This window comes from Moschus berezovskii, chromosome 3 (genome assembly GCF_049115385.1).
Source record: "Moschus berezovskii isolate FMDL1 chromosome 3, NW_MosBer_1.0, whole genome shotgun sequence".
Classification (NCBI taxonomy): domain Eukaryota; kingdom Metazoa; phylum Chordata; class Mammalia; order Artiodactyla; family Moschidae; genus Moschus; species Moschus berezovskii.
Window position 1 is genome coordinate 15,293,657 of NC_142462.1, and position 26,780 is coordinate 15,320,436.

General features: G+C 37.0%; 1 protein-coding gene across 1 annotated transcript; it reads right to left on the minus strand.

Moving 5' to 3' along the window:
• Window positions 1–2,540: 2,540 nt before the first annotated feature.
• Window positions 2,541–18,759, minus strand: LRRD1 (leucine rich repeats and death domain containing 1). Its single transcript, XM_055421679.2, has 5 exons — window positions 16,813–18,759; window positions 12,529–12,727; window positions 5,581–5,742; window positions 3,363–3,480; window positions 2,541–2,727 (listed from the first exon to the last, which is right to left on the minus strand). Exons 1-5 carry the CDS (start codon window positions 18,757–18,759, stop codon window positions 2,541–2,543), a joined length of 2,613 nt encoding a protein of 870 aa, XP_055277654.2.
• Between the last annotated feature and the right edge of the window lie 8,021 nt (window positions 18,760–26,780).

The window sequence follows — 26,780 nt, forward strand, 5'->3', positions numbered from 1 at the left end:
GTCATAGCAAACACCCTCTTCCAACAACACAAGAGAAGACTCTACACATGGACATCACCAGATGGTCAACACCGAAATCAGATTGATTATATTCTTTGCAACCAAAGATGGAGAAGCTGTATACAGTTAGCGAAAACAAGACCAGGAGCTGACTGTGGCTCAGATCATGAACTCCTTATTGCGAAGTTCAGACTTAAATTGAAGAAAGTAGGGAAAACCACTAGACCATTCAGATATGACCTCAATCAAATCCCTTATGATTATGCAGTGGAAGTGAGAAATAGATTTAAGGGACTAGATCTGATTGATAGAGTGCCTGATGAACTCTGGACGGAGGTTCGTGACATTGTACAGGAGACAGGGACCAAGACCATCCCCATGGAAAAGAAATGCAAAAGAGCGAAATGGCTGTCTGAGGAGGCCTTACAAATAGCTGTAAAAAGAAGAGAGGCGAAAAGCAAAGGAGAAAAGGAAAGATATAAGCATCTGAATGCAGAGTTCCAAAGAATAGCAAGGAGAGATAAGAAAGCCTTCCTCAGTGATCAATGCAAAGAAATAGAGGAAAACAACAGAATAGGAAAAACAAGAGACCTCTTCAAGAAAATTAGAGATTCCAAGGGAACTTTTCATGCAAAGATGGGCTCGATAAAGGACAGAAATGGTATGGACCTAACAGAAGCAGAAGATATTAAGAAGAGGTGGCAGGAATACACAGAAGAACTGTACAAAAAAGATCTTCCCGACCAAGATAGTCACGATAATGTGATCACTGACCTAGAGCCAGACATCTTGGAATGTGAAGTCAAGTGGGCCTTAGAAAGCATCACTACGAACAAAGCTAGTGGAGGTGATGGAATTCCAGTTGAGCTATTTCAAGTCTTGAAAGATGATGCTGTGAAAGTGCTGCACTCAATATGCCAGCAGATTTGGAAAACTCAGCAGTGGCCACAGGACTGGAAGAGGTCAGTCTTCATTCCAATCCCAAAGAAAGGCAATGCCAAAGAATGCTCAAACTACCGCACAATTGCACTCATCTCACACGCTAGTAAAGTCATGCTCAAAATTCTCCAAGCCAGGCTTCAGCAGTATGTAAACCGTGAACTCCCAGATGTTCAAGCAGGTTTTAGAAAAGGCAGAGGCACCAGAGATCAAATTGCCAACATCCGCTGGATCATGGAGAAAGCAAGAGAGTTCCAGAAAAACATCTATTTCTGCTTCATTGACTATGCCAAAGCCTTTGACTGTGTGGATCACAATAAACTGTGGAATATTCTGAAAGAGATGGGAATCCCAGACCACCTGACCTGCCTCTTGAGAAACCTGTATGCAGGTCAGGAAGCAACAGTTAGAACCGGTCATGGAACAACAGACTGGTTCCAAATAGGAAAAGGTGTACGTCAAGGTTGTATATTGTCACCTTGCTTATTTAACTTATATGCAGAGTACATCATGAGGAACGCTGGGCTGGAAGAAGCACAAGCTGGAATCAAGATTGCTGGGAGAAATATCAATAACCTTAGATATGCAGATGACACTACCCTTATGGCAGAAAGTGAAGAGGAACTCAAAAGCCTCTTGATGAAAGTGAAAGAGGAGAGTGAAAAGGTTGGCTTGAAGCTCAACATTCAGAAAACAAAGATCATGGCATCTGGTCCCATCACTTCATGGGAAATAGATGGAAAAACAGTGGAAACAGTGTCAGACTTTATTTTTTTGGGCTCCAAAATCACTGCAGATGCTGATTGCAGCCATGAAATTAAAAGACGCTTGCTCCTTGGCAGGAAAGTTATGACCAACCTTGATAGTATATTAAAAAGCAGAGACATTACTTTGCCGACCAAGGTCCGTCTAGTCAAGGCAATGGTTTTTCCCGTGGTCATGTATGGATGTGAGAGTTGGACTGTGAAGAAAGCTGATCGCCGAAGAATCGATGCTTTTGAACTGTGGTGTTGGAGAAGACTCTTGAGAGTCCCTTATACTGCAAGGAGATCCAACCAGTCCATTCTAAAGGAGATCAATCCTGGATGTTCATTGGAGGGACTGATGCTAAAGCTGAAACTCCAATACTTTGGCCACCTCATGAGACGAGTTGACTCACTGGAAAAGACTCTGATGCTGGGAAAGGTTGGGGGCGGGAGGAGAAGGGGACGACGGAGAATGAGATGGCTGGATGGCATCACCGACTCTGTGGACATGAGTTTGAGTGTACTCCGGGAGTTGGTGATGGACAGGGAGGCCTGGCGTGCTGTGATTCATGGGGTCGCGGAGAGTCGGACACGACTGAGCGACTGAACTGAACTGAACTGAGTTCCTTTCCATCACATAATCCACGTTATCCTTCAGTTCAGTTCAGTTCAGTCGCTCAGTCGTGTCCGACTCTCCGCGACCCCATGAATCACAGCACGCCAGGCCTCCCTGTCCATCACCAATTCCCGGAGTTCAGGGATTCATAAAAAGAGACATGACGTGCATTTATCTTTATCCAGTTTCAATTATGTAAGTGCATCCTAAGTTCTCAGTTCTTATTCCAGATACACTGTTCAGAATTTAATTGCACATGAAAAAAGTTTTAAAGCTGTTATTTTGTCCATAATCTCATACGCTCCTATCATAGTTAGCGCCCGAGTTAGTTGATCTCTTAAAGCAGCAGTGGTTACTGACAAGTTGTTATTTTCCGTTTTCCACTTATCAAGTACTCGGTGGACTCTCTCATGTAGTGAAACAGTGCTGAAAAAATTTTAAATAATAATTATTTTAATTATCCGTTAGGAACATTGTTTTAAACTGTATCAATATTGTATATCTAGGTTTTCAACCTAGTTTACCAGAGTGACTAAATTAACCGTTGAAGACAGTCTATATAAAAATTTAGCACAGAGTTTGACACATACATAGTAAGTGAATGTCAGTCCTATACCAGCCCTTGTTGCCTTGTACAAAACTGACAATTCAGTTAACATTTGATTCTAAGAGAGATTTACTCAGGACCTCAATATAATTGTGGCCTATTTACTGTAGACCAGTGCATTACTGCTCCTGCACTTCATGCTTTATAACTTGATTTCATGACAACTCTCTTAGGTAAATTTTACTAGTGGAAAATTGAGGCATACAGAAGTTAGAGGACTTATCCAGGGTCACAAAACTAGTTGGGATTTAGAGCCAACCAGTCTATCCTCAGAGTACTTGCTCTTAAACTACTGTAACCATATGGATCTCAAACATATAGTAAACTAAAATCAGTCTTTTATAACAAATTAGAGTTCATGTTAATATGAATGTTTCAGAAGCATGTAATATCAATATGATATAAACCAGAACATGAGACTAGGTTTATACTACATTTTGTCATTTATACATACCTCAAGGCAGACTTATCACTTTCTGAGATTGTCAGGTTTAATTTTTGACACAAAAATTGAAAATTTCTTTCAGTAATATTCTTGGCAACTATATTGAAGATCTTCGCTAAGATTTTCTCTACATTGGAACATAAAAGAAAATTTAGGCCATCTGATTTGAAAAACACCCTCTATTTTCTGTTCATATTATAGCTAGGTTTTTTACTTCTGTGCTCTTATACAATGTATATATTAAATAAAATTGAAAAATAAAGTACAGATATACTAACTGAAATTTGAGAAGATAACAAAATAGAAATGTGAACCACTTAGTCCATTTCTTCTAAATTCTGAACAACCCTAAACATAAACAACATAAATGTCAATTTCACATAAAATGTCTATTTAAAAGAATATCATAAGCAACTTCAAAGTGATCATTAAACCCTTTAATTCTTTCAGAATTTGAAATGAATTTAACTCCTTCCTTCAGTTCTGGCTTTTTAATATGCTTCTTTGGGTATTATCCTGAGAAACCAAGTTTAAAACTACTATAAATATGGTGTACACACACATATATATGCTTGTTTTATATTCATATCATTTATTTAATGAATGTTGGCTTAGACATAAGTAGAGTGTTTTTAGTTTTAAAAAAGCTGTTAGCTAATATGAACTAGATCCATTTTTCTGTTAACCAAGGTAATCTGAGAATTTTCAAAAACTAGAGATCTGCCACCCTCTATAATCATCTCAAATATGTTCAGTGCTTTCTGTTTTAAAATATTTACCCATACCGTTAATCACTCAGGCTAGATTGTATGTTAGTGATATAACTGAAAATCCAATCTCCTAAGTGAAATTTTAAGGAAGAGATTCCATGTTCCTTGTTAACTGCAGAATAAACATATCTCCCACACTGACTTCCTCTTCAGCCTCTGTGGTGCCAAGCCTTCAGTATGAAGGCCCCGGAGGAATAAAGCAAGGAGATAAATGATTTGAATTCTCTTGTTTTTGATGACTGATTTACTGTCATTGCCTGTTGAACTTTCCCTACAGAGGCTAGAACCACATGAACCTTCCGTCCTCAGGAACTTGAGTAACAGAATGTTAACAGGGATGTTCAGTCATGTAATTTTACAGCCCTTCTCTAAAGTACTGTAACCTAGCAATAATATAGATCCTTAGAAAAGCCTTCAAGCTTTGTTTTACGAAAGTAAACTTACCATTAAATATCCCCTTTTAAGATAGAAGAACCAACTTGCATAGCAAGTTAGAGAAAACAACTACTGTGACTTTTTATTGCTTAGGCTCCTTCCATCAATGAGGCCTTCTTCTTGCAAAATCTTCAGAACGTAACCATACATATCGTGGCTTACAGAGGACTGTGCATTTTTAGTGACCATCTCAACAGATTAAAGGATTATGATGGTATAAGCCTCTTGATTACACAGAAAGGGTACATAATAGAATGATTTGGGGGGATAGTTGTATATATTCTCTTTCCCCAAATCTGGATCATTAAATTGATTTAATACTTAAAAACTGCATTAAGTTGGAGGACAAAAATCTGGATCTATTCTAAGGATTGACAGTGAGCGGCAAACTCAGAGTCCCAGGAAAAAGCTTAGATGTTGGGAACCCAAACCCAGGGAAAGAATGAGACAGTGAAACTTCCATCCAAAGACTTGGAGAAACCAGTCTCCATCTGGTGAAAGGGAATTTAAAGAAAATGGACCCACTCTCTGAAGTAATCAGAGGAGTACTTAAGAATAGCAGGAATGAAGATTACCTAAGGACTGCAGACAGGTTGTAATGGGCCAAGAACTGACTGGCATTAGTGTAAACCTGAGCTGTGAACTTCCTTCAAGGCAAAATACGACTTTTGGAACAACTGTATATGGTGATATAGTCCAGAACTGATAAAAAAATTCAATATGTAGATTCTCTGAGTCTGGCTACAACCGTGATGGCCACAACCTCTTGAAGTGCATCAGGACAGATAGATGGGAAGCAACTCATCTGCGACTTAAATTTACCTGTTTTCAATGGTTCAAATTGTAAAGACCTAGATTATATAATCTGAATTATCAAAATAAACTCCCAGCCTTCAGAAAAGGGAATATGATAAATAATGTCTCTGCCAGATTGAAAACCTCTGATTAAAGCAAATTATTTGTTAATATACACATACCAGAAAATGACTTGTAAGCTAGCTAGTCACTCACTCATCACCTACCATCTCTTTCATCTGCCCTCTGAAGATAACGTGCAATAGTATACAATTGTTTTCCTTTACAGATTTCCATTGGTGGTCTCAGCAAAGGGTTATCATCAAAATTTATCTCCTTCAGTGAAAAAAGGTTGTAGATACCACTAGGCAGAACTGAAAGATTATTTCCTAGCAGGAAAAAAAAAAATTTGAATTATATCCTTTTGTAAAGGAAAACTATGGAGACAAATACAACCATGTAAAGGACAGGGAGGTCTGGCATGCTGCAGCCCATGGGGTCAGGAAGAGTCGGACACAACGTGGCGACTGAACAACGACGAAAGGGCGTCCATTGTGTCTCATCGTGACCCACTGTCGGAGGAGCCTCATGGTGCTGGCAAATCTGAAGTTCTTACTGTTGTCCACTTGCTAGGCATGAAAAGGACGTATAGAAACAGAGCAGGGATTCTTTTTTCTCATCGAGAATGACAAAATAAGATAGGAGGCTTTCCTCTTGCAATACCGGAATGGACTTTACAGAGCAAGTGTGATGGCACTTTTCTCCGGTAATTTTTAGAAATAACTTTTTGTTTCCAGGAATTTCAGATTTACAGAAAAGTTGCAGAAATTGTATGGAGTTCCTGAACACTTTTCATCTAGTTTTAGTTTTCCCTGATGTTATCATCTCACATTATGATGTTACTTTTTTTTTGGTACATCATGCAGTGTGGAGGATCTTCAACCAGGAATTGAAACTGTGCCCTCTACAGTAGAAGCACAGAGTATTAACCACTGGACTACCAGGGTAGTCCCCTATGTCACATTTTTAAATCCAAGAAGCTAACATTGACACAGTACTATTAAATAAGCTTTGGATGCTTTTGAATTTCATTATATTTCCATCAATGTCCTTTTTCAGTATTTATTCCAGGATAACACACTGCATACAGGTATGTCTTCCAGTCAGTGAGAATTCCTAAGCTTGCCCTTGTTTCTCAAGATCTTAATGGTTTTGTATAGAACTGGTTAGGATTTTGAAGAATATTTATTAATATGAGTTTATCTGATATATTTTTTCATAAACAGACTGGGGTTATGGGTTTTTGGAAGGAACACCACAGAGGTTGAGTGCTCTCTTCACCTCAGGGATACCTGACATCCACAAGACATCATTGGCATGTTAACCTTGATTCCCTGGCTAAAACAGTGTCTGCCGGGTTTCTGCAATGTAATGTTTTTATTTTCTCCTTTCCACACTTTGTTCTTTAGAACTGGATTATAAAGTCTAGTCCATCCTCAAAGAGTGGAGAGTAAGCTCCACTTCCTTAAATGTAATCTTTTCAAAACCACCTTAATCTATTGATAATATAAACTTGACATAAAAAGTAAAACTGTGATTACTGACAAATAATTTGTAATCATTTCAAGAGGAACTGGCCTAAAGTTTGCCTTTGTGTTATTTGTATATTTTATGGTTATGTTATTTTAGCCAAGAATAAAGGAACCTGGTTCCTTTTAGTGAAGAAAGGTTTTAGAAACCAAGATCTGGGTACTAGGTTGCTCATTGTTTCCTGGAGTATGTGCTGCTTCTGACTTATGTATATTCTCTCTCCCTGATATTAGTAGCTCTGGGGAAAACTAGTTACCATGTCTTAAAGGGGCCGACATGTCAGGGAACTCAATTCTGCTGCCAATAGCCACATAAATAAGTTTTGAAGCAAATCTGCTAGCCTTAATCAAGCCTGTCTGTAGTACCAACCAACAGGTTGGCTGCCATGTCATATAAGATTCTGAGACAGAGCAAGTCAACTAAACACCTTCTGGGTTCCTGACCCTCAGAAACTGTGTGAAATAAATGTTTTATTAATCTGAGAAGCTAAACTTTGTGGAAATTTGTCACACAGCAATAGATAACAGATATAACAGCTACCAGCTGAAAGTACTGAACTGAGATCTAAGGAGCTACCAACTGCAGAGAAGGAGTTTGCATTTTTAGTCCAGCAACTTAAGTGCCTGATGAAGCAACAATAGCAACCAGAACAAATATCAGCTTTCTTTGGAGAGAGATAGAATTGATGATAGACTTCAGGATTCAAAACAGAGAAACAAGAAAGTGTGGCTTACTCCCAAGAGAAAAAAAGTGACTCAATTGTTGTAGTTAAAAATAAAAGAATTTTAAAGTAGCTAATACAGTGAAGTTTAAGAATATAAAGAAAAAAAAAGAATATAAAGAAAGATAGTCTCAAATGAATGAAAAAATGGAAAATCTTGGAGGAGAAATATAAACTATGAAAAGAAAAATGGCAGTTCTAGAACTGAAAAATTTAGTATCTGAAATTAAAAATTAATTCGACACGGAGAAGGCAATGGCAAGCCACTCCAGTACTCTTGCCTGGAAAATCCCATGGACGGAGGAGCCTGGTAGGCTGCAGTCCATGGGGTCGCTATGAGTCAGACATGACTGAGCGACTTCACTTTCACTTTTCACTTTCACACATTGGAGAAGGAAATGGCAACCCACTCCAGTGTTCTTGCCTGGAGAATCCCAGGGACGGGGGAGCCTGGTGGGCTGCTGTCTGTGGGGTCACACAGAGTCGGACACGACTGAAGTGACTTAGCCGCAGCAGCAGCAGTGACTATATAACATCCAGCTGAAGACTAGCAGGGGGGTACTCTTTCTGCCCCCTTCTGATGTCTATGTCAGAAGCTTTCTCTATCTCCTTTATACTTTAATAAAACTTTATTACACAAAAGCAAAAAAAAAAATTAATTCGACAGATGTAACAGAATAGAGATCATAGACAAGTCAGTAAACTTGAAGGCAGATCAATATGAGATGCTTAAAAGTTGTGTGTGTACACACACACACACATACATACAGTTTTAGGGATTTGTAAGACAATATGTAAAGGTAATTGGAATCTTACACAGAGAAGAGAGAAAATGAAGCAGAAAAAATTTTTGAAGAAATAGGTTAATCCCCAATTTAGTAAAATATTCAGGCCAGAAACAGCAAAATCCAAGCAGTATAAATAAACATGAAAACCACTCCTAGAATCAATGTCACCGAAAGTTCAGAATAATCCTTTCAAAAAATCAGGTCCTCCACTGAATCAATCAAAAGCTGGAAAGCAACTATAGGATCAGCTTTTTCATGGTTCTGGCATTTACTCCAGAAGTTTACAGTTAGTAGGATCCTGCTCGAGAAAGAAAAAGGCAGGAGAATTTTGGTAAGAGAGCACTGTGACCTTTTCACTCACCTCCCTACCTACTCTCCATTTCCCAGGCAGCAGCAGTCAAAGAGCGGGCTGGGGCAGCCTGCATCCTGGTACAGCAGGCTGGCATCAGAAAGCCAGCATAGACTTTGTTCTTTTCATGCTGTGGTTTTGCATTTTGACCTGTCTGCTGATTTCCTGATGGACTGGCACAGGGAATGACCTTTGTTTTGCTCCCCCCACCCCCGGATCAGACTGGAGCTGCCTCCCTGGTGGCAGTTGTCCCGTGTAAAGACGTACACTGTCTGTCTCCCCCTCCTCCACAAGGGAGGGGGGCAAAGAACAGCAGACAGAGAAAGCAGCAAACAAATTCCAAAGCCCAGGAAGGAGAAGGCTGAGGAGGAAGTTTCTTGGGGGAATTAGGGCTCAGAAGGGCCACAGTATATTCTGGGGAAAATGTAATGCAATAAGCATATTCAGAACTGGACACATGCCCAGAAGAAAACTGAGAGAATCCTAGGGTTGCGCCTGAGATGGATTTCTGGGCTTCGCACAATAAGGCAGAGTCGTAGGTGGCCTGGCTTAGTGTTAAAGTGCCCCAGCTTAGAGCTAAACTGCAAAGACTGGGAAAGTAGTATTTTCTTTTTTGGCTCTGGGTATTGAAGGACAGAAGAAGATATCCATGCAAATACTAACCAAAGAACTGGGGTGGTTTTAGTAATATCAGATAACAAAGACTTTAAGTCAATAACTTTTATAAAAGACAAAGGATAGTATATATTGATAAGAGGATCATTACATCAAGAAAATATAACAATTAGAAGTATGTACAAGCCAAACGACAGAGCCCCAAAACATACTGGGCAAATACTGATAGGATTGAAGGGAAAATCTGGTGGTTTTACAAGAATAAATGGAAGTTTTAATACCTCACTTTCAGTAAGGATAGAACATTTAGACAAAAAGTCATTTTGGGGACTTGAACAGCACTATGAAGCAATTAAACCGAATAGATATACATATAACATTTCAACAGCAGAATACACGTTTTTCTCAAGTACACTTAGAACATTCTCCATGATAGACTATATATTAAGGCACAAGACAAGTCTCACTAAGATTGATTCAAAAAAAGCCATACAGTATATCTTTTCTGACCACAGTGGAATGACACTACCAAAAATAATGGAAGGAAAACTGGAACATTTACTAATTTAAGCATCATGCCAAAATTAAGCTACCATTGTGTCAAAGGTGGGATCAAAAAGGAAATTATAAAATGCAAAGATAAAATGAAAACACAATAACCAAAAATTATAGATGCAGCAGAAGCAGTGCTGAAGATGAAATCTATAACTGAAAATACCAACACTAAAAATATCAATGTAATTACTGTATATATAAATTAACTAGAAAAATATAAGTAAATTAACCCAAAACTATCAGGAGGAGGAGGAAATAAAGATTGCAAGCATGTTCAGTCAATCAGTTGTGTCCAATTCTTTGCAACCCCATGGACTGTAGCCCCCCAGGCTCCTCTGTCCATGGCATTTTCCAGGCAAGTATACCGAAGTGGGTTACTATTTCCTACTCCAGGGGATCTTCCTGACCCAGAGATTGAACCCATGTTGTCTCCTGCATCTCCTGTACTGGCAAGCGGATCCTTTACCACTGAGCCACTTGGGAATTTTTAGAGCATATATAAATTAAATAGAGAATCGATAGAATCAACAAAACCAAAAGATGGTTCTTTGAAAAGATCAACAAAATTGATAACCCTTTAGTTTAATGGACTAAGGAAAAAGAAAGATTCAAATTACTAAAATCAGAAATGAAAGTAGAAACATTACTACTGATTCTACAGAAGTAAAAGATTATAGAGTATTATGACCATTGTTATACCAGCAAACTGGATAATCTAGAGGAAATGGACATAACTAGAAACAAAACCTGCCAAGACTAAATCACGGAGATAGATGGAAAATCTGAATAGATCTATGGCTAGAAAGAAGACAGAAGCAGTAATCAAATATTCTGCAGCAAAGAAGAACCCTACACCTTTTGGCTTCACTGGTGAATTCTACCAAATATTTAAAGAACATCTAATGCCAATCCTCAAACTCTTCCAAAAAATTGAAGAGGACAGAACACTTCATAACTCATTTCATGAAGCTGCCATTACCCTGATACCAAAGCCAGAAAAAGACACTTCAAGAAATGAAAACTACAGATCAATATCCGTTTTGCACAAATCCTCAACAAAATAAGAGCAAATGAAATCTAGCAAAATATTAAAAGGATTATACACGATTGCGAGGTGGGATTTATCTTGAAATGCAGGGATGGTAGATATAAGAAAATCAATCAGTGTAACGTGATATTAAGAGAAAAAAGAAAAAAAGCTCATGATTCTCTCAATGATACAGAAAAGTCATCTGACAAAATTCAATTCCATTCTGTTACTAAAAACAATCATATTTGTGTGTTTTTCTAATAATAGTCCTTCAAAATGCATGAATAAAATCTATAATTAAAGCAAAAATCATACAAATTCCACAGTCCTACTCGTAGATTTTAATGCCTCTCCAAAGCAACTAATACAAGACAGTACACCAATAAAGAAAGAATATTCCAGTAAGGTTATCAACCAGTACTTACATGATATTTATAAAACACTGTACGTAACACTTGCAGAATATACCTTTTTAGAGTATGTGGTATAATTATCAAGGATTGAAAAACGGGTAGAAAAAAGATATACACCAATTTCAGTACGGTGGTTACTTCTAGCTTGGTTGTTGTTGTTTAGTTGCTAAGTCATGTCTGACAGCAACCACATGGATGGTAGCCTGACAGCCTTCTCTGTCCATGGGATTTCCCAAGCAAGAATACTGGAGTGGGTTGCCATTTCTTTCTCCAGGGGATCTTTCCTACCCAGGGATCAAACCTGCGTCCCCTGCATTGGCAGTGGATTCTTTACCAGTGAGCCACCCGCCCCTACTTCTAGTCTGGGGAGAAGTACAAACGAAGTTTCAATTCTGTTTTATTTCTTAACAGTCAAAAATATCTCAAGTATACATGTATCCCCTCTTATGGCTGATTCATGTTGAGGTTTGACAGAAAACAACAAAGTTCTGTAAAGCAATTGTCCTTCAATAAATAATTAAGTTAATTTTAAAAAAAGAATGAAAAATATCTGAAGTAAATGATTCCTTATAGCTGAAAGTAAGCACATAGGTGTTTTTTTCTGTAAACTTGAAATACTTTATAATAAAAATTAAGAAAAATACTAGTCTAGCTTTGAGAATTCTGATATTTTTAGAATGACTTACTTTTGTTGTTGTAATTGAAGTGATTTACTTTGTAAAAGACTGTAAGATATTAGACTACTATTAGGGTGTAGGAGTGGGCTCAGGGTAGCCAGCAGGAAAGGAAAATAGAGAAAATGCTGACCTAAGGTTGTGTGTGGAGAGAGAAGTCAGATTCACAAAAGGAAGAAATACTGAATGATTAGGTATAGGCAGAGAAGACAGAAAAGAAATGAAAATATGTTCAGGTTCCCCAGCTAGATCATAACCTCTTTCAGGGAAGGAACTAGACTTTAGGCTCATTTTCTGTATGTGCAATGGCCATTTCCTTCCAATGGGCACATAATACACGGTGGTGATTGTTTGCCATTCTGTCTTGTCAGCAAAATTTGCAACCTAGAAACTAAAACTCAACTTATTGATAATGCTTATTGATTATACTTGACACTCACCACTCAAGTTTAGCTGCTGGAGAGCATTTAAAGATAGAAAAGATGGTGGCAGATATCTTATTTGATTGTTGTCTGCGTTTAGACTAACCAGACTTCTTAGTTCCCCTATATTTGTTGGCATCTCTCTGATTGCATTATTTGAGATATCAAGTCCTTTCAGTTTAGTCATATTAGATAGCTCTTCTGGAAGTCTTGTTAGCTGTAACAAAGGTTAAACAATTATATTTTTAATAAATATTTCTATGATGAAAACTTTCTGAAATAAAAGGGAAGGAGAGATTTTTTTGTTGTTGTTCCAAAAAAGGAGATATTTTCACTATGTCACAAAGTCTTTGTGATTCCCTTCCTTAATAAAATGCACAACAGATTGTATAACATCCAAATTATCTCTCCAGTCTGACCAATGCTACCTATTCAACCCTGTGCCTTACTAACTACTTTTTTCACTCTCCCAGCACTTGATGTTCAGTGCCATCTTATCCCTTCTGTCCCTAAAGCTTACCCTGCTTTGATTTCTTCTCCCTGAAGTCTTCCTAAACTATTCTCTTCCATATTTGATCTCTTTCCTCCTACTCTCATCAACATAGCTTTTTATTAATCCCTTGTGTATTCTCCTTGGATTTTTAAATGAAATAATGTGTGTTTTATAGTTTTTGTATACATGTTCCCAATCATGAAACATTTTGAGTAAGTGCTCAGTAAATTCCTTTGTAATAGACACACACAATTTGGCAATGTAGCTTCAAATGAAAATTCCTAGTACAAAAAGTATTGCAAAGTAACAGGAATTAAGATTCTCTGCTAAGGCAAAGAATAAATATGCATCTTCAGAAAAAATAAGGTCATTACAGGTGGCTTCTGAAATAGAGGAAGTCCTGTGAGTGAAAAAAAATGTTTTGAATATACGGACCCCTCAAAAATAATCAGACCACAAGGTAAATACTGCATATTGAGCTCAATATTCTTCCATGTATAAAAGAAGCATAATAGATGATCCTAACTTCAGGGAGATTAAAATTCAGTTTGGGAACAAAATGCATGCGTGCGTGCTCAGTCACTTCAATTGTGTCCAACTCTTTGCAATCCTCTGGACTACAGCCTGATAGGCTCCTCTGTCCATGGGATTCTCCAGGCAAGAATACTGGAGTGGGTTGCCGTGCCCTCCTCCAGGCGATCTTCCTGACCCAGGAAACAAACCCGCACCTCTTCTCTTGCATTGGCAGGTGGGTTCTTTACCACTAGCGCCACCTGGAAAGCCCAAAATATACACATAAGAAACAATCAGAAATTAGCACTAATCAATAAGTAATTCAGTGCCAAAATAATGTTTACAATAATATATAGAGAGAGAATTTAGGGAATGGATATCAGCATAAAAAAGAGAACAAAAAAGAAGCTTCATGTAGCAGCTGGGACTCAAATGGCTTTTTGAGAATGAGCAGGATTGTACAGAAGTTACAGGACACTTCTGACAAGACAAGTATCATGCATAAAAATGGCCAGTGTAAGCTGACAAGTGAAGAGGTGACAGGAAGCAGGAGATATATTTCGAGAAGGAATATGGAACCAGCCTCTGGCAAGACCTGAAATCTGGGCCTACTGGGAGGAATCTGATCAACACAAATAGCTAGGTCTACAATTTGACATTCCTTCAAACTAATATTCTTGAACAACTTGCTCAGCATTTCTTAGAGGAAGTGCCTCAGAACTGTGTGATGAGAGAGCTACTCTGAAAGGAAAATTCCTCTTGGGCATCCTTCACTCAGCAAAATAAAAGCCCTGTAATTAAACCCGATTCCTGATCTTCAGATGACTGTTCAGTGAATATATGCTATTACATAGATTAATCTTTTGAGTATATTACCTTCACCCCAAGAGGGTTATCAAAGTGATCTTTCCAATGATAGAGGATATTCCTTTTGAGAGGTGTTTTGATATATCATTTTTCTCATTTGGTGACCTTCAAATTGATGTTTTAATGACGTGGAATGGTGTCTTTGGCAACCATCCACCCATCTAAGGAAACTAGATTCCTAAGAATGGCCCTGTGAAATGAAGGCTGATAGCTTTGATGAGTCCTGAGAAAAGGAAGGAGACAGAATCAAAGAGAATAGCAGAAGTTTCCCAGAGTAGTCTAGGCATGAACTGAGCAATGAGCATGGACCAGGATGGAACCAGTAACATTGGAAAATCAGAGAGAGGATCCAAGAGCTTTTTCAGAGGAAAAATGAAATTGCTTTGGTGTAAGATTCAGTATGACTGGTGATGGATCCATGATTTCTAGATTGGCACGTCTGAAGAAAGTAGCATCACAAACAGAAATGGGGAAATTTTGAAGGGAGTTGCATTAGAAAGAAAGGCGGGTTTGATTTTGAGGTTATATTGAGTTTGAGACAATAGAAGAATAAGAGAACAGAGAATATCCAGGGAATCTGTGGTATTAGCGCACTGGTGAAAGATTAGCTCCAGATATGTGGATCTGAGAGTTATGTGCATGCTGAGGTCTAGGAAGCAGTTAATAGAAAAGGAAAAATTAAAGACACAACTTTGTAGATTTCCATAGTAAGATATAGGAAGAGAAAGTGAGACGATTAGAAATCAGCCAAGGAATTAGTTGATGATTATAGTACAGAACTAAAACATGTCTTTTAGTATAAGAGAAACTTTAAAAATATAACGTATTATTATTCATTCCATCTACTTAAGCAAGTATTTTCTGGAGTAGTTTTTCTGGAAAATGTATATATAGCAGATAGGTTTAAAAAGTCAAATAACTTTGGGAAATGTGGGTTAAATAGAGACAAACCAATCTCTTTGTGCAGGACACTTGAGAGCTTTTAATATGCTGAATCCATTGTGATTCTCTAAGAGCCCAGTGCTTCTCAAAGCTCATGGGCCTAGAATTTTTTAGTAACAGACTCTGGGAAATCTTGGGCTTCCCTTGTGGCTTAGACGGTAAAGAATTTGCCTGGAATCTTCTGGGAGACCCGGGTTTGAGGCCTGGGTCAGAAAGATCCCCTGGAGGAGGAGCTGGCAACCCACTCCAGTATTCTTGCCTGAACAGAGGAGCAAGAATTCCATGGAGGAGTCTGGTGGGCTCCAGTCCATGACGTTACAAAGAGCTGGACACATAACACACACACACTAGGAAGTCTTGCTGCTCATAATAGTCCCTTGTGACTTGTGTGACTTGTGAAAGTTGCTCAGTTGTGTCTGACTCTTTGTGACCTCATGGACTATACAGTCCATGGAATTCTCCAGGCCAAAATACTGGAGTGGGTAGCTTTTCCCTTCTACAGGGGATCTTCCCAACCCAGGGATCAAACCCAGGTCTCCCGCATTGCAGGCGAATTTTTTACCAGCTGAGTCACAAGGGAAGCCCAAGAATACCGGAGTGGGTAGCCTATCCCTTCTCCAAATAATAGTCCCAGCCTCTATCAAATTAATTTGACTGTGGTGGTCAAATTAAAGATATCTAGGTAATAGCTGTGTCCTTTTCACTTGCTTACTGAGATCTTAATATATAAATCAGATCTTAATATATAAATCAAATTCTTTTATTTAAAAAAATATTTCCACAAAATGCAGTCAGTGTTGAGTAAACTGAAATGCTGTAAGAACAGTTATACCCATTGACCTAGCAGTTCTTTAGGGGAAATTCCATAGGGAAATAGTAAAATATGAAAAGGTGACATTTACGAAGAAGTTCATCATAGCATTATTTATGATGATGAAAACTTAAAACATCACAGAATGCTTAGCAACAGAGGATTAGTTACACATATCATGCACTGGTTACAATAATTATTGGGAAGACTATGTTATGGGTAAGTTCTTATATGTTTAGTGAAAATAGGAGACTTTAAAATTGAGTATACAGTATTTCTACAATTGCTTATAAAATCATATAAATAAGAAAAAGCAAGAGTAAAAGGAAGTTGTATCAACATACGTCCAGTAGTTATACTGTGATGGTATGCTTGTGGAATTTATGTTTACTTCTTTTTTTGTCAGTTTTCCAAATTTTCAATAATGTGTTTATGTACATCCATAAGTTAAGTGAAAATAAATCTATAAATTTGTCACCTTTAATTAGTTGGTATTTCATTTTAGTGAAATGTTTTCCTGTTAAACTCTTGTGTTGAAAAGTTTATTTGTAAGCCATGTTTGAGGTTAAAAAATAAAATATTCCAGCTAAATTAAACACACACACACACTGCAGCTTAGATTCTGATCTCCTCAGCCCCCGCCTTTCCCACAAAGCCCAAGCTATCTGTCTCTTACCTTTTTCCCATTTATCTGGCTTATATTCAACTCTTCCAGTGATTGAAGGTGGCAAAGTTCAATAGGAAAATATATAAATTGATTGTTTGAGATGTTTAATTTCTGGATTCCTTTTAAGTTACAGATCTCTGAAGGTATAGTCTGTATTTGGTTTTCTGAAAGATCTAGTACTCGCAAGTTGTCTAAAGTGCACACTTCTATGGGGAAAGTTTCCAACTTATTATAGCATAAAATAAGAACATGGAGTGATACCATGTTGGAAATAGATGGTGGAATTTTCCTTATTTTGTTTTTACCAAGATCCAAGTATTTAAGATTAATAAGAGAACATAAGTGATCAGAAAATATAAGGAGTTTGTTTTCATTAAATTCTAAATGAAGCAGTTGTTTATTGAAAGATATGTCTACAGGTATTTCTGAAATATAATTTCCATTGAAACTCAAATAATAAAGAGACTCTAAAGCACACAAACCTAGTGGAAAATACATTATATTATTATAACTCAATTTAACTTTAGCTATGTTTTTGCAGTTTTTTATTTCAATGGGAAAATCTGTGATAAAATTTCCTGAAAATTCTAGGCTGAACATATTATTAAGATGTGAAATATATTCAGGTATTTTCACTAGATAATTTCTGTTTATATGGAGTTTTCTTAAATTTTTAAGCTTATGGATGTTCTTAGGAAGTTCTGTTAATTTATTATCACTAAGACTAAGGTATTCCAACACTGCACAGTGGGAAATGTTCTCTGGCATGTCTTTCAATAAATTTTTATCAAGTATTAGAATCCTAAGTTCCTTAAAATTCTCAATTTTGTTTGAAATAACTTCCAATTTATTGTCTGTCAGTTGGAGTTCTTTCATTTTGAGCAATAAAAAAATTTCCACAGCCAAAAAGGTAAGTTTATTATGATCCAGTAAAAGTTTTTCTAAATTTTTAAGCTCTTTAATTTCTTTTGGCAAACTGTTTATCAGGTTTCCAGTAAGATTTAGTGAAATTAACTTGGGAAGGAAGCACAAAGCTTTAGGAAATATTGTTAACTGATTATATTCCAGATTAAGAGCCCTCAAGTTTTTCAAACTAGACAGGGCATCTGGTATATGTCTTAACTTATTTTTAGCCAAATTTAAAATTTCCAAGTTTTTAAGACTTTCCAAGTCAGAAGGAAAATCCTCAATGCAATTGTTATTTAAAAATAGTTCCCTGATATTCCCAAGCTGTGATATTTCTTTAGGTATATGTGATATTTGGTTGTAACTGACATTTAATACTTTTAAATTATGAAGTAACTGAATTTCAGATGGAAGTGTTGATAGCCCATTCTTTTGTATGGATAGAATTTCAAGTCCGAGCATATCCCCTGAGTCTGCCCCTTTAAAACTTTTGATTTCATTCTCATCTAAATACAGATATTTTACATATTTGACTTTTAAAATGTCCTTAGGGAATTCTTGTAAACCCTTGGCTTTGAGGTTAACTGTAAAGTTATCTGATGGTAAGCCAGATTCTTCCTGATTTTCTTCAGAGAGTTGTGGACTAATTTTTCCTAATGTTTCATGATATAGGGAGTCAACAAAAGCCTGATACTCAGTCCTCATCTCAGTTTCTGATAATGATGAACTTTGTGAAATTCCAGTTTTTGACTGCAGGCTGTCATATGTAGTAATTGTTTCAGAAAATTGGAGAGTTTTCCTTTGTTCTTCATTTTTCTTAGACTTACTTCCAGAGGAGGATGTTGATGTATCATCATGTATAGCTAATGTGTTCTTTCTAGGACGCGTTTCATAAATTTGGTTGGAAGATGTCTCATCAGAATCTTCCTTTAACAAGTTTGATGTTTCTTTAGTAAGTCCAGATTCCTCCACTGACCGTGATCTAGATTCTTTTCTAAATCGACTAATGATATCCTCTAGCTCTTCTGAAGTACGCTTCTTTTCAGACATCCTATTTGTGGGTATATTTTATACCAATACAAGATTGTAACTCAGTTATAATTTTCATGTTTAATTTTTTCCTTTGAACCTACAAAACAAATGTTGATGTTAAGAGATATAATAAAGATGTTAAAGTTAATAATTTTTATTCTGTAGTGAATAATTTCATAATCATTAAAAACATTTATAATTAATTAACATATAAAATTACTGAATAAAGACAGAGGGATGGGAGGGGGAAGGGAGGTGGGAGAGGGGTTCAAGATGGGGAACACATGTACACCCGGGGCAGATTCATGTCAATGTATGGCAAAGCCAATACAATAATGTAAAGTAATTAGCCTCCAATTAAAATAAATAAATTTAAAAAAAGAAAGTTTATTGATTGGATGCATTTATCACATGATACTCTTAAAATCACATTACGATTATAGAAAGGAATAAAAATATCAAAGAAAATGAGAAAGGACACATAAGGGAATGAAAGAACTCAAGTTTTTGGAAAACAGGATGTAGCCAGTGACTCCCTCATGCCACATGTAGAGACTATCACCCTCATTGTGGGTATGTTTACATATGGTAGATTTACTTATGGTTTTGAAGTATCTTATCCCAACAAATTCTTGCGTATGACAATTCTCCAATAGGTGAAAGTAAAATGTCTTAAGGAAGGGGGGATGCTTTCCATAAAAGTAAACTAGAGGTAAAACAACCTTTTCAAGGACTAATGCCTGACTTTAAGTCTTTGGTGTTACTCTTGAGAAACCTGCGCAGCTAGGGAGCAACCTCCTCAAGAGGTTTGAATTTGACCTCTGTAGGTCCCTCTTGCAAGTTTCTGGGTTTTAACAACCCAATATGCATCCCTGGGGGTGGCAGCTACTGCTTATATTTATTGTCTCTGCTGCTGCAGTCTCACCTTTGCCTTTCCAGTACTCCAATGCTTGTTTACACAACTCCCTATATTAACAAATTATTATTATTATCATTAATTGAAATATGGTTGATTTATAGTATTGTGTTAGTTTCAGGTGTACAGCAAAGTGATTCAGTAATGTTTTTGCAGATTATTTTCCCCTATAGGTTATTACAGGATATTGAATATAGTTCCCTGTGTGATGCAGTGAATCCATGTTGCTTATCTCCTTTATGTATAGTACTTGGTATCTGTTAGTCCCAAACTCCTCTAATTTATCTCCCTCTACCACCTTTCCCCTTTGGTAACCGTAAGTTTGTTTTCTGATGCCTGTGAGTCTATTTCTGTTTTGTATATATATTCTTTTGTTTTTTTTTTTTAGATTCCACATGTAAGTGATACCATATAATACTTGTTTTTATTTAACTTGCCTCTCTAAGAATAATATTCTCTTGGCCAATCACGTTTCTGCAAATGGCGATATTTCACTCTTTTTTACAGTGAGGTATTATTCCATCACACACACACGCACCACATCTTCTTAAGGGAGTCATCTGTTGATGAGTTCCATGTCTTGGCTATTGTAAATAGTGCTTCCATGAACACTGGAGTGTGTGTGTCTTTTCAATTAGAGTTTTCATCTTTTCCAGATATATACCCAGGAGTGGAATTGCTGGATTATGTGGTAGCTATCTTTTTAAGACACCTCCATACTGCTTTCCATAGTGGCTGCACCAATTTACCTTCCTACCAACCGTGTAGAGGGTTTCCTTTTCTCCACATCCCCTCCAGCATTTATTATTTGTAGATGATGGTCATTTTGACTAATGTGAAGTGCTACCTCATTGTGGTTTTGACTTGTATTTCTCTAATAATTAGAGATGTTGAGCAATTTTTATGCATCTATATGTCTTCTCTGAATAAATGTCTATTTAGATTTTCTGGTTTTTTTTTTTTTTGGTTTGGTTGTTTTCTTCAATGTTGAGTTATATGAGTTGTTTGTATATTTTGGATGTTAATCCTTTGTTGCATTATTCAAAAATATTTTCTCCCATTCTGTATGTTGCCTTTTTATTTTGTTGGTGGTTTCTTATGCTTTTCAAAAGCTCTAAGTTTGATTAGGTCTGTTTGTTTATTTTTGCTTTTATTTCTTTTGCCTTGGGAGACTGATCTAAGAAAATATTACTATGATTTATGTCAGGATGTCGTGCCCATATTTTGTTCTAGGAATTTTATGGAATCATGTCTTATATTTAGTTCCTTAAACCATTGTGAGTTTATTTTTGTATGTGGTGTGAGACAGTGTCCTAATTTCACTGATTTACTTGTAGCTGTCCAGTTTTCCCAACACTGCTTGTTAAAAGTCTTTTTTCCTTTGTATATTCTTATCTCCTTTGTAGTAGGTTAATGGACTGTAGTGTGTGAGTTTGTTCCTGGGCTGTTTATTCTGTTCCATTGATCCATATGTCTGTTTTTGTGTCAGTACTGTGCTGTTTTGATTACTGTATATTTGTAGTATAGTCTGAACTTTTGAAGGGTTATGCCTCCAACTTTGTTCTTTTTCCTCAGGATTGCTTTGGCAATTCTAGGTCTTTTGTGGCTCCATGTAAAATTTAGGATTATTTATTATAGTTTGTGGGAAATGTCATGCATATATTGATAGGAATTGCATTAAATCTGTAGATTGCACTGTATGGCCATTTTAACAGTATTCTTCCAATCCAAGAGCATAGGGTATCTCGATTTCTTTGACTCACCGTCAATTTCCTTATCAATGTTTTCTAGTTTTCATTGTATAAATCTTTTCCATTCTTGATTAAGTTTATTCCTAGGTATTTCTTCAGTTCAGTTCAGTTCAGTCGCTCAGTCGTGTCCGACTCTTTGCAACCCCATGAATCACAGCACGCCAGGCTTCCCTGTCCATCACCAACTCCCGGAGTTCACTCAAACTCACCTCCATCGAGTCGGTGATGCCATCCAGCCATCTCATTTTCTGTCGTCCCCTCCTTCTCCTGCCCCCAATCCCTCCCAGCATCAGAGTCTTTTCCAGTGAGTCAACTCTTTGCATGAGGTGGCCAAAATACTGGAGTTTCTTAAGTTAGTTTTAAACAGGATTTTTTTTTAAACTTTCTCTTTCTGGCATTTCATTGTGTAAAGAAATGCAACAGATTTATATATATTAATTTTATATTCTGCTACCTTGCTGAATTCACAGATTAGTTCTATATAATAATTTTTGTACAGAGATTTTAGGGTCTGTATTTAGATTATCATGACACCTGGAAATAGTGACAGTTTTACCTCATCATTTCCAATTTGTATGCTCTTTCTTTTTCATGCCTGATTGCTGTGGCTGGGACTTCTAATACTGTAATGAATAGAAATTGTGAGAGTGGGTATCCTGTCTAGTTTCTGAATTTAGTAGAAAGACTTTCAGCTTTCCACCATTGCATATTATGTTGACTGTGGGTTTTTCACAAATGCCTTTTATTATTTGAGATATGTTCCTCTCTACCCACTTTGGTAAGAGTTTACCATGAATGGATACTGAATTTTGTCAAATGCTTTTTCTGCATCTATTGAGATGATCATGTGGTTTTTCTCTTTTCTTCTATTGATGTGGTGTATCAACTGATTGATTTACATATGTTGAACTATCCTTCTGACCCTGGAATGAATCTAACTTGATCATGGTGTATGATCCTTTTTATGTATTGTTGGATTCAGTTTCCTAGTATTTGTTGAAAATTTTTGCATCTAGAGTCATCAAATATATGGACCTGTAATTTTCTTCTTTGTTGTGTCATTGTCTGGTTTTGGCATAAGGGTAATAGTGACTTCATGGAATGAATTTCCCTCCTTTTCAGTTTTTTGGAATAATTTGTGAAGGATCAGTGTAAAATCTTTGTATGTTTGATAGAATTCCTAAGTGAAGCTGTTCAGTCCTGACTTTTGCTTCCACAGAATTTTATTATGGATTATGTTTTACTTCTAGTGATTGGTCTGTTCAGATCATCTGTTTCTTTTTGACCTAGTTTTGGCAAGCTATGTGTTTCTAGAAATGGGTCCATTTCATCTAGGTTTCCTAGCATATAACTATTCTTAATATTATTATCATTATTATTTTGTATTTCTGTGCTATCAGTTGTTATTTCTCCTAATTTCTTATTTTGTTGAATTCGGGTTCCCTCTCTTTCTTCTTGGTAAACCATTCAACATCACAGTAATCCAAGTCTATGACTGGACCAGTAACGCTGAAGAAGCTGAAGTTGAACAGTTATATGAAGACCTACAAGACCTTCTAGAACTAACACCCAAAAAAGATGTCCTTTTCTTTATAGGGGACTGGAATGCAAAAGTAGGAAGTCAAGGAAAAACTGGAGTAACAGGCAGATTTGGCCTTGGAGTACAGAATGAAGCAGGGCAAAGGCTAATAGAGTTCGGCCAAGAGAACGCTCAGGTCATAAAACACCCTCTTCCAACAATACAAGAGAAGACTCTACACATGGACATCACCAGATGGTCAACACCGAAATCAGATTGATTACATTCTTTGCAGCCAAAGATGGAGAAGCTGTGTACAGTCAGCAAAAACAAGACCAGGAGCTAACTGTGGCTTAGATCATGAACTCCTTATTGCCAATTTCAGACTTAACTGGAAGAAAGTAAGGGAAACCACTAGACCATTCAGGTATGACCTAAATCAAATCCCTTATGATTATACAGTGGAAGTGGGAAATAGATTTAAGGGACTAGATCTGATAGAAAGAGTGCCTGATGAACTATGGATGGAGGTGCATGACATTGTATTGGAGACAGGGACCAAGACCATCCCCATGGAAAAGAAACACAAAAAAGCAAAATGGCTGTCTGAGGAGGCCTTACAAATAGCTGTGAAAAGAAGAGAAGTGAAAATCTAAGGAGAAAAGGAAAGATATATGCATCTGAATGCAGAGTTCCAAAGAATAGCAAGGAGAGATAAGAAAGCCTTCCTCAGCAATCAATGCAAAGAAATAGAGGAAAACAACAGAATAGGAAAGACTATAGATCGCTTCAAGAAAATTAGAGATACCAAGGGAACATTTCATGCAAAGATGGGCTCGATAAAGGACAGAAATGGTATGGACCTAACAGAAGCAGAAGATATTAAGATCAGGTGGCAAGAATATACAGAAGAACTGTACAAAAAAGAGCTTCTCAACCCAGATAATCATGATGGTGTGATCATTCACCTAGAGCCAGACATCCAGGAATGTGAAGTCAAATGGGCCTTAGAAAGCATCACTATGAACAAAGCTAGTGGAGGTGATGGAATTCCAGTTGAGCTATTTCAAATCCTAAAAGAAGATGCTGTGAAAGTGCTGCACTCAATATGCCAGCAAATTTGCAAAACTCAGCAGTGGTGACAGGACTGGAAAAGACCAGTTTTTTCATTCCAATCCCAAAGAAAGGCAATGCCAAAGAATGCTCAAATTACCATACAATTGCACTCATTTCACACGCTAGTAAAGTGATGCTCAAAATTCTCCAAGCCAGGCTTCAGCAATATGTGAACCGTGAACTTCCAGATGTTCAAGCTGGTTTTAGAAAGGCAGAGGAATCAGAGATCAAATTGCCAACATCTGCTGGACCATCGAAAAATCAAGAGAGTTCCAGAAAAACATCTATTTCTGCTTCATTGACTATGCCAAAGCCTTTGACTGTGTGGATCACAATCAACTGTGGAAAATTCTGAAAGAAATGGGAATACCAGACCACCTGACCTGCCTCTTGAGAAACCTGTATGCAGGTCAGGAAGCAACAGTTAGAACTGGACATGGAACAACAGACTGGTTCCAAATAGGAAAAGGAGTATGTCAAGGCTGTATATTGTCACCCTGCTCATTTAACTTATATGCAGAGTACATAATGAGAAATGCTGGGCTGGAAGAAGCACAGGCTGGAATCAAGATTTCCAGGAGAAATATCAATAACCTCAGATATGCAGATGACACCACCCTTATTGCAAAAAGTGAAGAAGAACTAAAGAACCTCTTGATGAAATGAAAGAGGAGAGTGAAAAAGTTGCCTTAAAACACTACATTCAGAAAACTAAGATCATGGCATCCAGTCCCATCACTTCTTGGCCAATAGATGGGGAAACAGTGGAAACAGTGGCTGACTTTATTTTTTTGGGCTCCAAAATCACTGCAGATATTGACTGTCGCCATGAAATTAAAAGATGCTTACCCCTTGGAAGGAAAGTTATGACCAACCTAGACAGCATATTAAAAAGCAGAGACATTACTGTGTCCACAAAGGTCCGTCTAGTCAAGGCTATGGTTTTTCCACTGGTCATGTATGGATTTGAGAGTTCGACTATAAAGAAATCTGAGCGCAAAAGAATTGATGCTTTTGAACCATGGTGATGGAGAAGACTCTTGAGAGTCCCTTGGACTGCAAGGAGATCCAACCAGTCCATCCTAAAGGAGATCAGTCTTGAGTGTTCATTGGAAGGACTGATGATGAAGCTGAAACTGCAATACTTTGGCTACCTGATGAGAAGATCTGACATTTGAAAAGATCCTGATGCTTGGATAGATTGAGTGCAGGAGGAGAAGGGGACAACAGAGGATGAGACGGTTGGATGGCATCATCGACTCAATGGACATAGGTTTGGGTGGACTCCGGGAGTTGGTGACGGACAGGGCGGCCTGGCGTGTTGCAGTTCATGGGGTCACAAAGAGTCAGCCACAATTGAGCGACTGAACTGAACTGTCCTGAAGCCTGACTAGAGGTTTGTAAATTTTGTTTATTTTTAAACACACACAGACACACACACACACACATAGTTGTTGGTATTCTTGATTTTCTCTATTGTTTTTTCAATTTCTATTTTAATTATTTCACCTATGAACTTTGTTATTTCCTTCCTCCTTCTGCATTTGGGTTTTGTTTGTTCTTATTCGTATAATTCTTTTAGGTGATTGGTGAAATGGCTTATTTGAGATTTTTCTTATTTCTTGAGGTAGACTTGTATCACTATGAATTCCCCACTTAGAACTGCTTTTGCTGAATCTCAGATATTTTGTAAGGTTGTAGTTTCATTTTTTTTTTTTTGTCTCAAGGTATTTTCTGATTTCTTCTTTGATTTCATTGTTGATCGATTGGTTTTTTAGTAAAATGTTGTTTATTTTTCATGCATTCATTGTTTTCCATTTTTCTTTCTGTGGTTGATTTCTAGTATCATATCATGGTAGTCAGAAAAATGCTTGAAATAATTTCTATCCTCTTTAATGTGTTGAGACTTGTTTTGCGACCTAGTATGTGGTCCATTTTAGAGAATGTTTCATGAAAAGAATGTGTATTCCACTTTTTTTTTTGTATATAGTGTCCTATAGATATTAAGTCCAGCTGGTCTGTTGTAGCATTTAGGACCTCTGTTGCCTTCTTGACTTTTTTGTCCAGAAAATCTGTCCATTAATGTTGGTGAAGTACTATTGTTTTCTCCCTTTATGTCTGTTAGTATATGTTTTATATAGTTATGTGCTCCTATATTGAGTGCATATATGTCAGTGAGTATAATATCCTCTTGTTGTATTGATCCATTTGTCATTATATAATATCCTTATTTATCTTTCTTTATGACTTTTGTTTTAAACTCTACTTTGTTTGAATATTGCTACCTCTGCTTTCTTATAATTTCCATTTGCTTTGCATGAATCATATTTTCCTACTCCCTCACTTTTATTTTGTGTGTGTCTTTCACCCTGAATTGGGAGTCTTGTCAGTGGCATATTGTAGATTCTTATTTCTTTAATCCAACCTGCTACTGTATGTCATTTGATTGTAGCACTTATTCCATTGTCACTTAAAGTAACTATTGGTAAGTATGTACTTATTGCCATTTTAAACTTTGTTTTTATAGTTTGCTCATTTCTTCTTTTTGTTTTTATTTTTGTGGTTTGATGATTTTCTTTTGTAGCATGCTTAAGTTCCTTCTTTTTTGGTTTTTGTGAATCTGTTGTATGTGTTTGATTTGTGGTTAACCTAGTTTTCAAGTATGTTACCCATGATTATACCCACTTGCTTTAAACTGACAGTTATACAAGTTGAAACACATTCTAAAAATCTAATT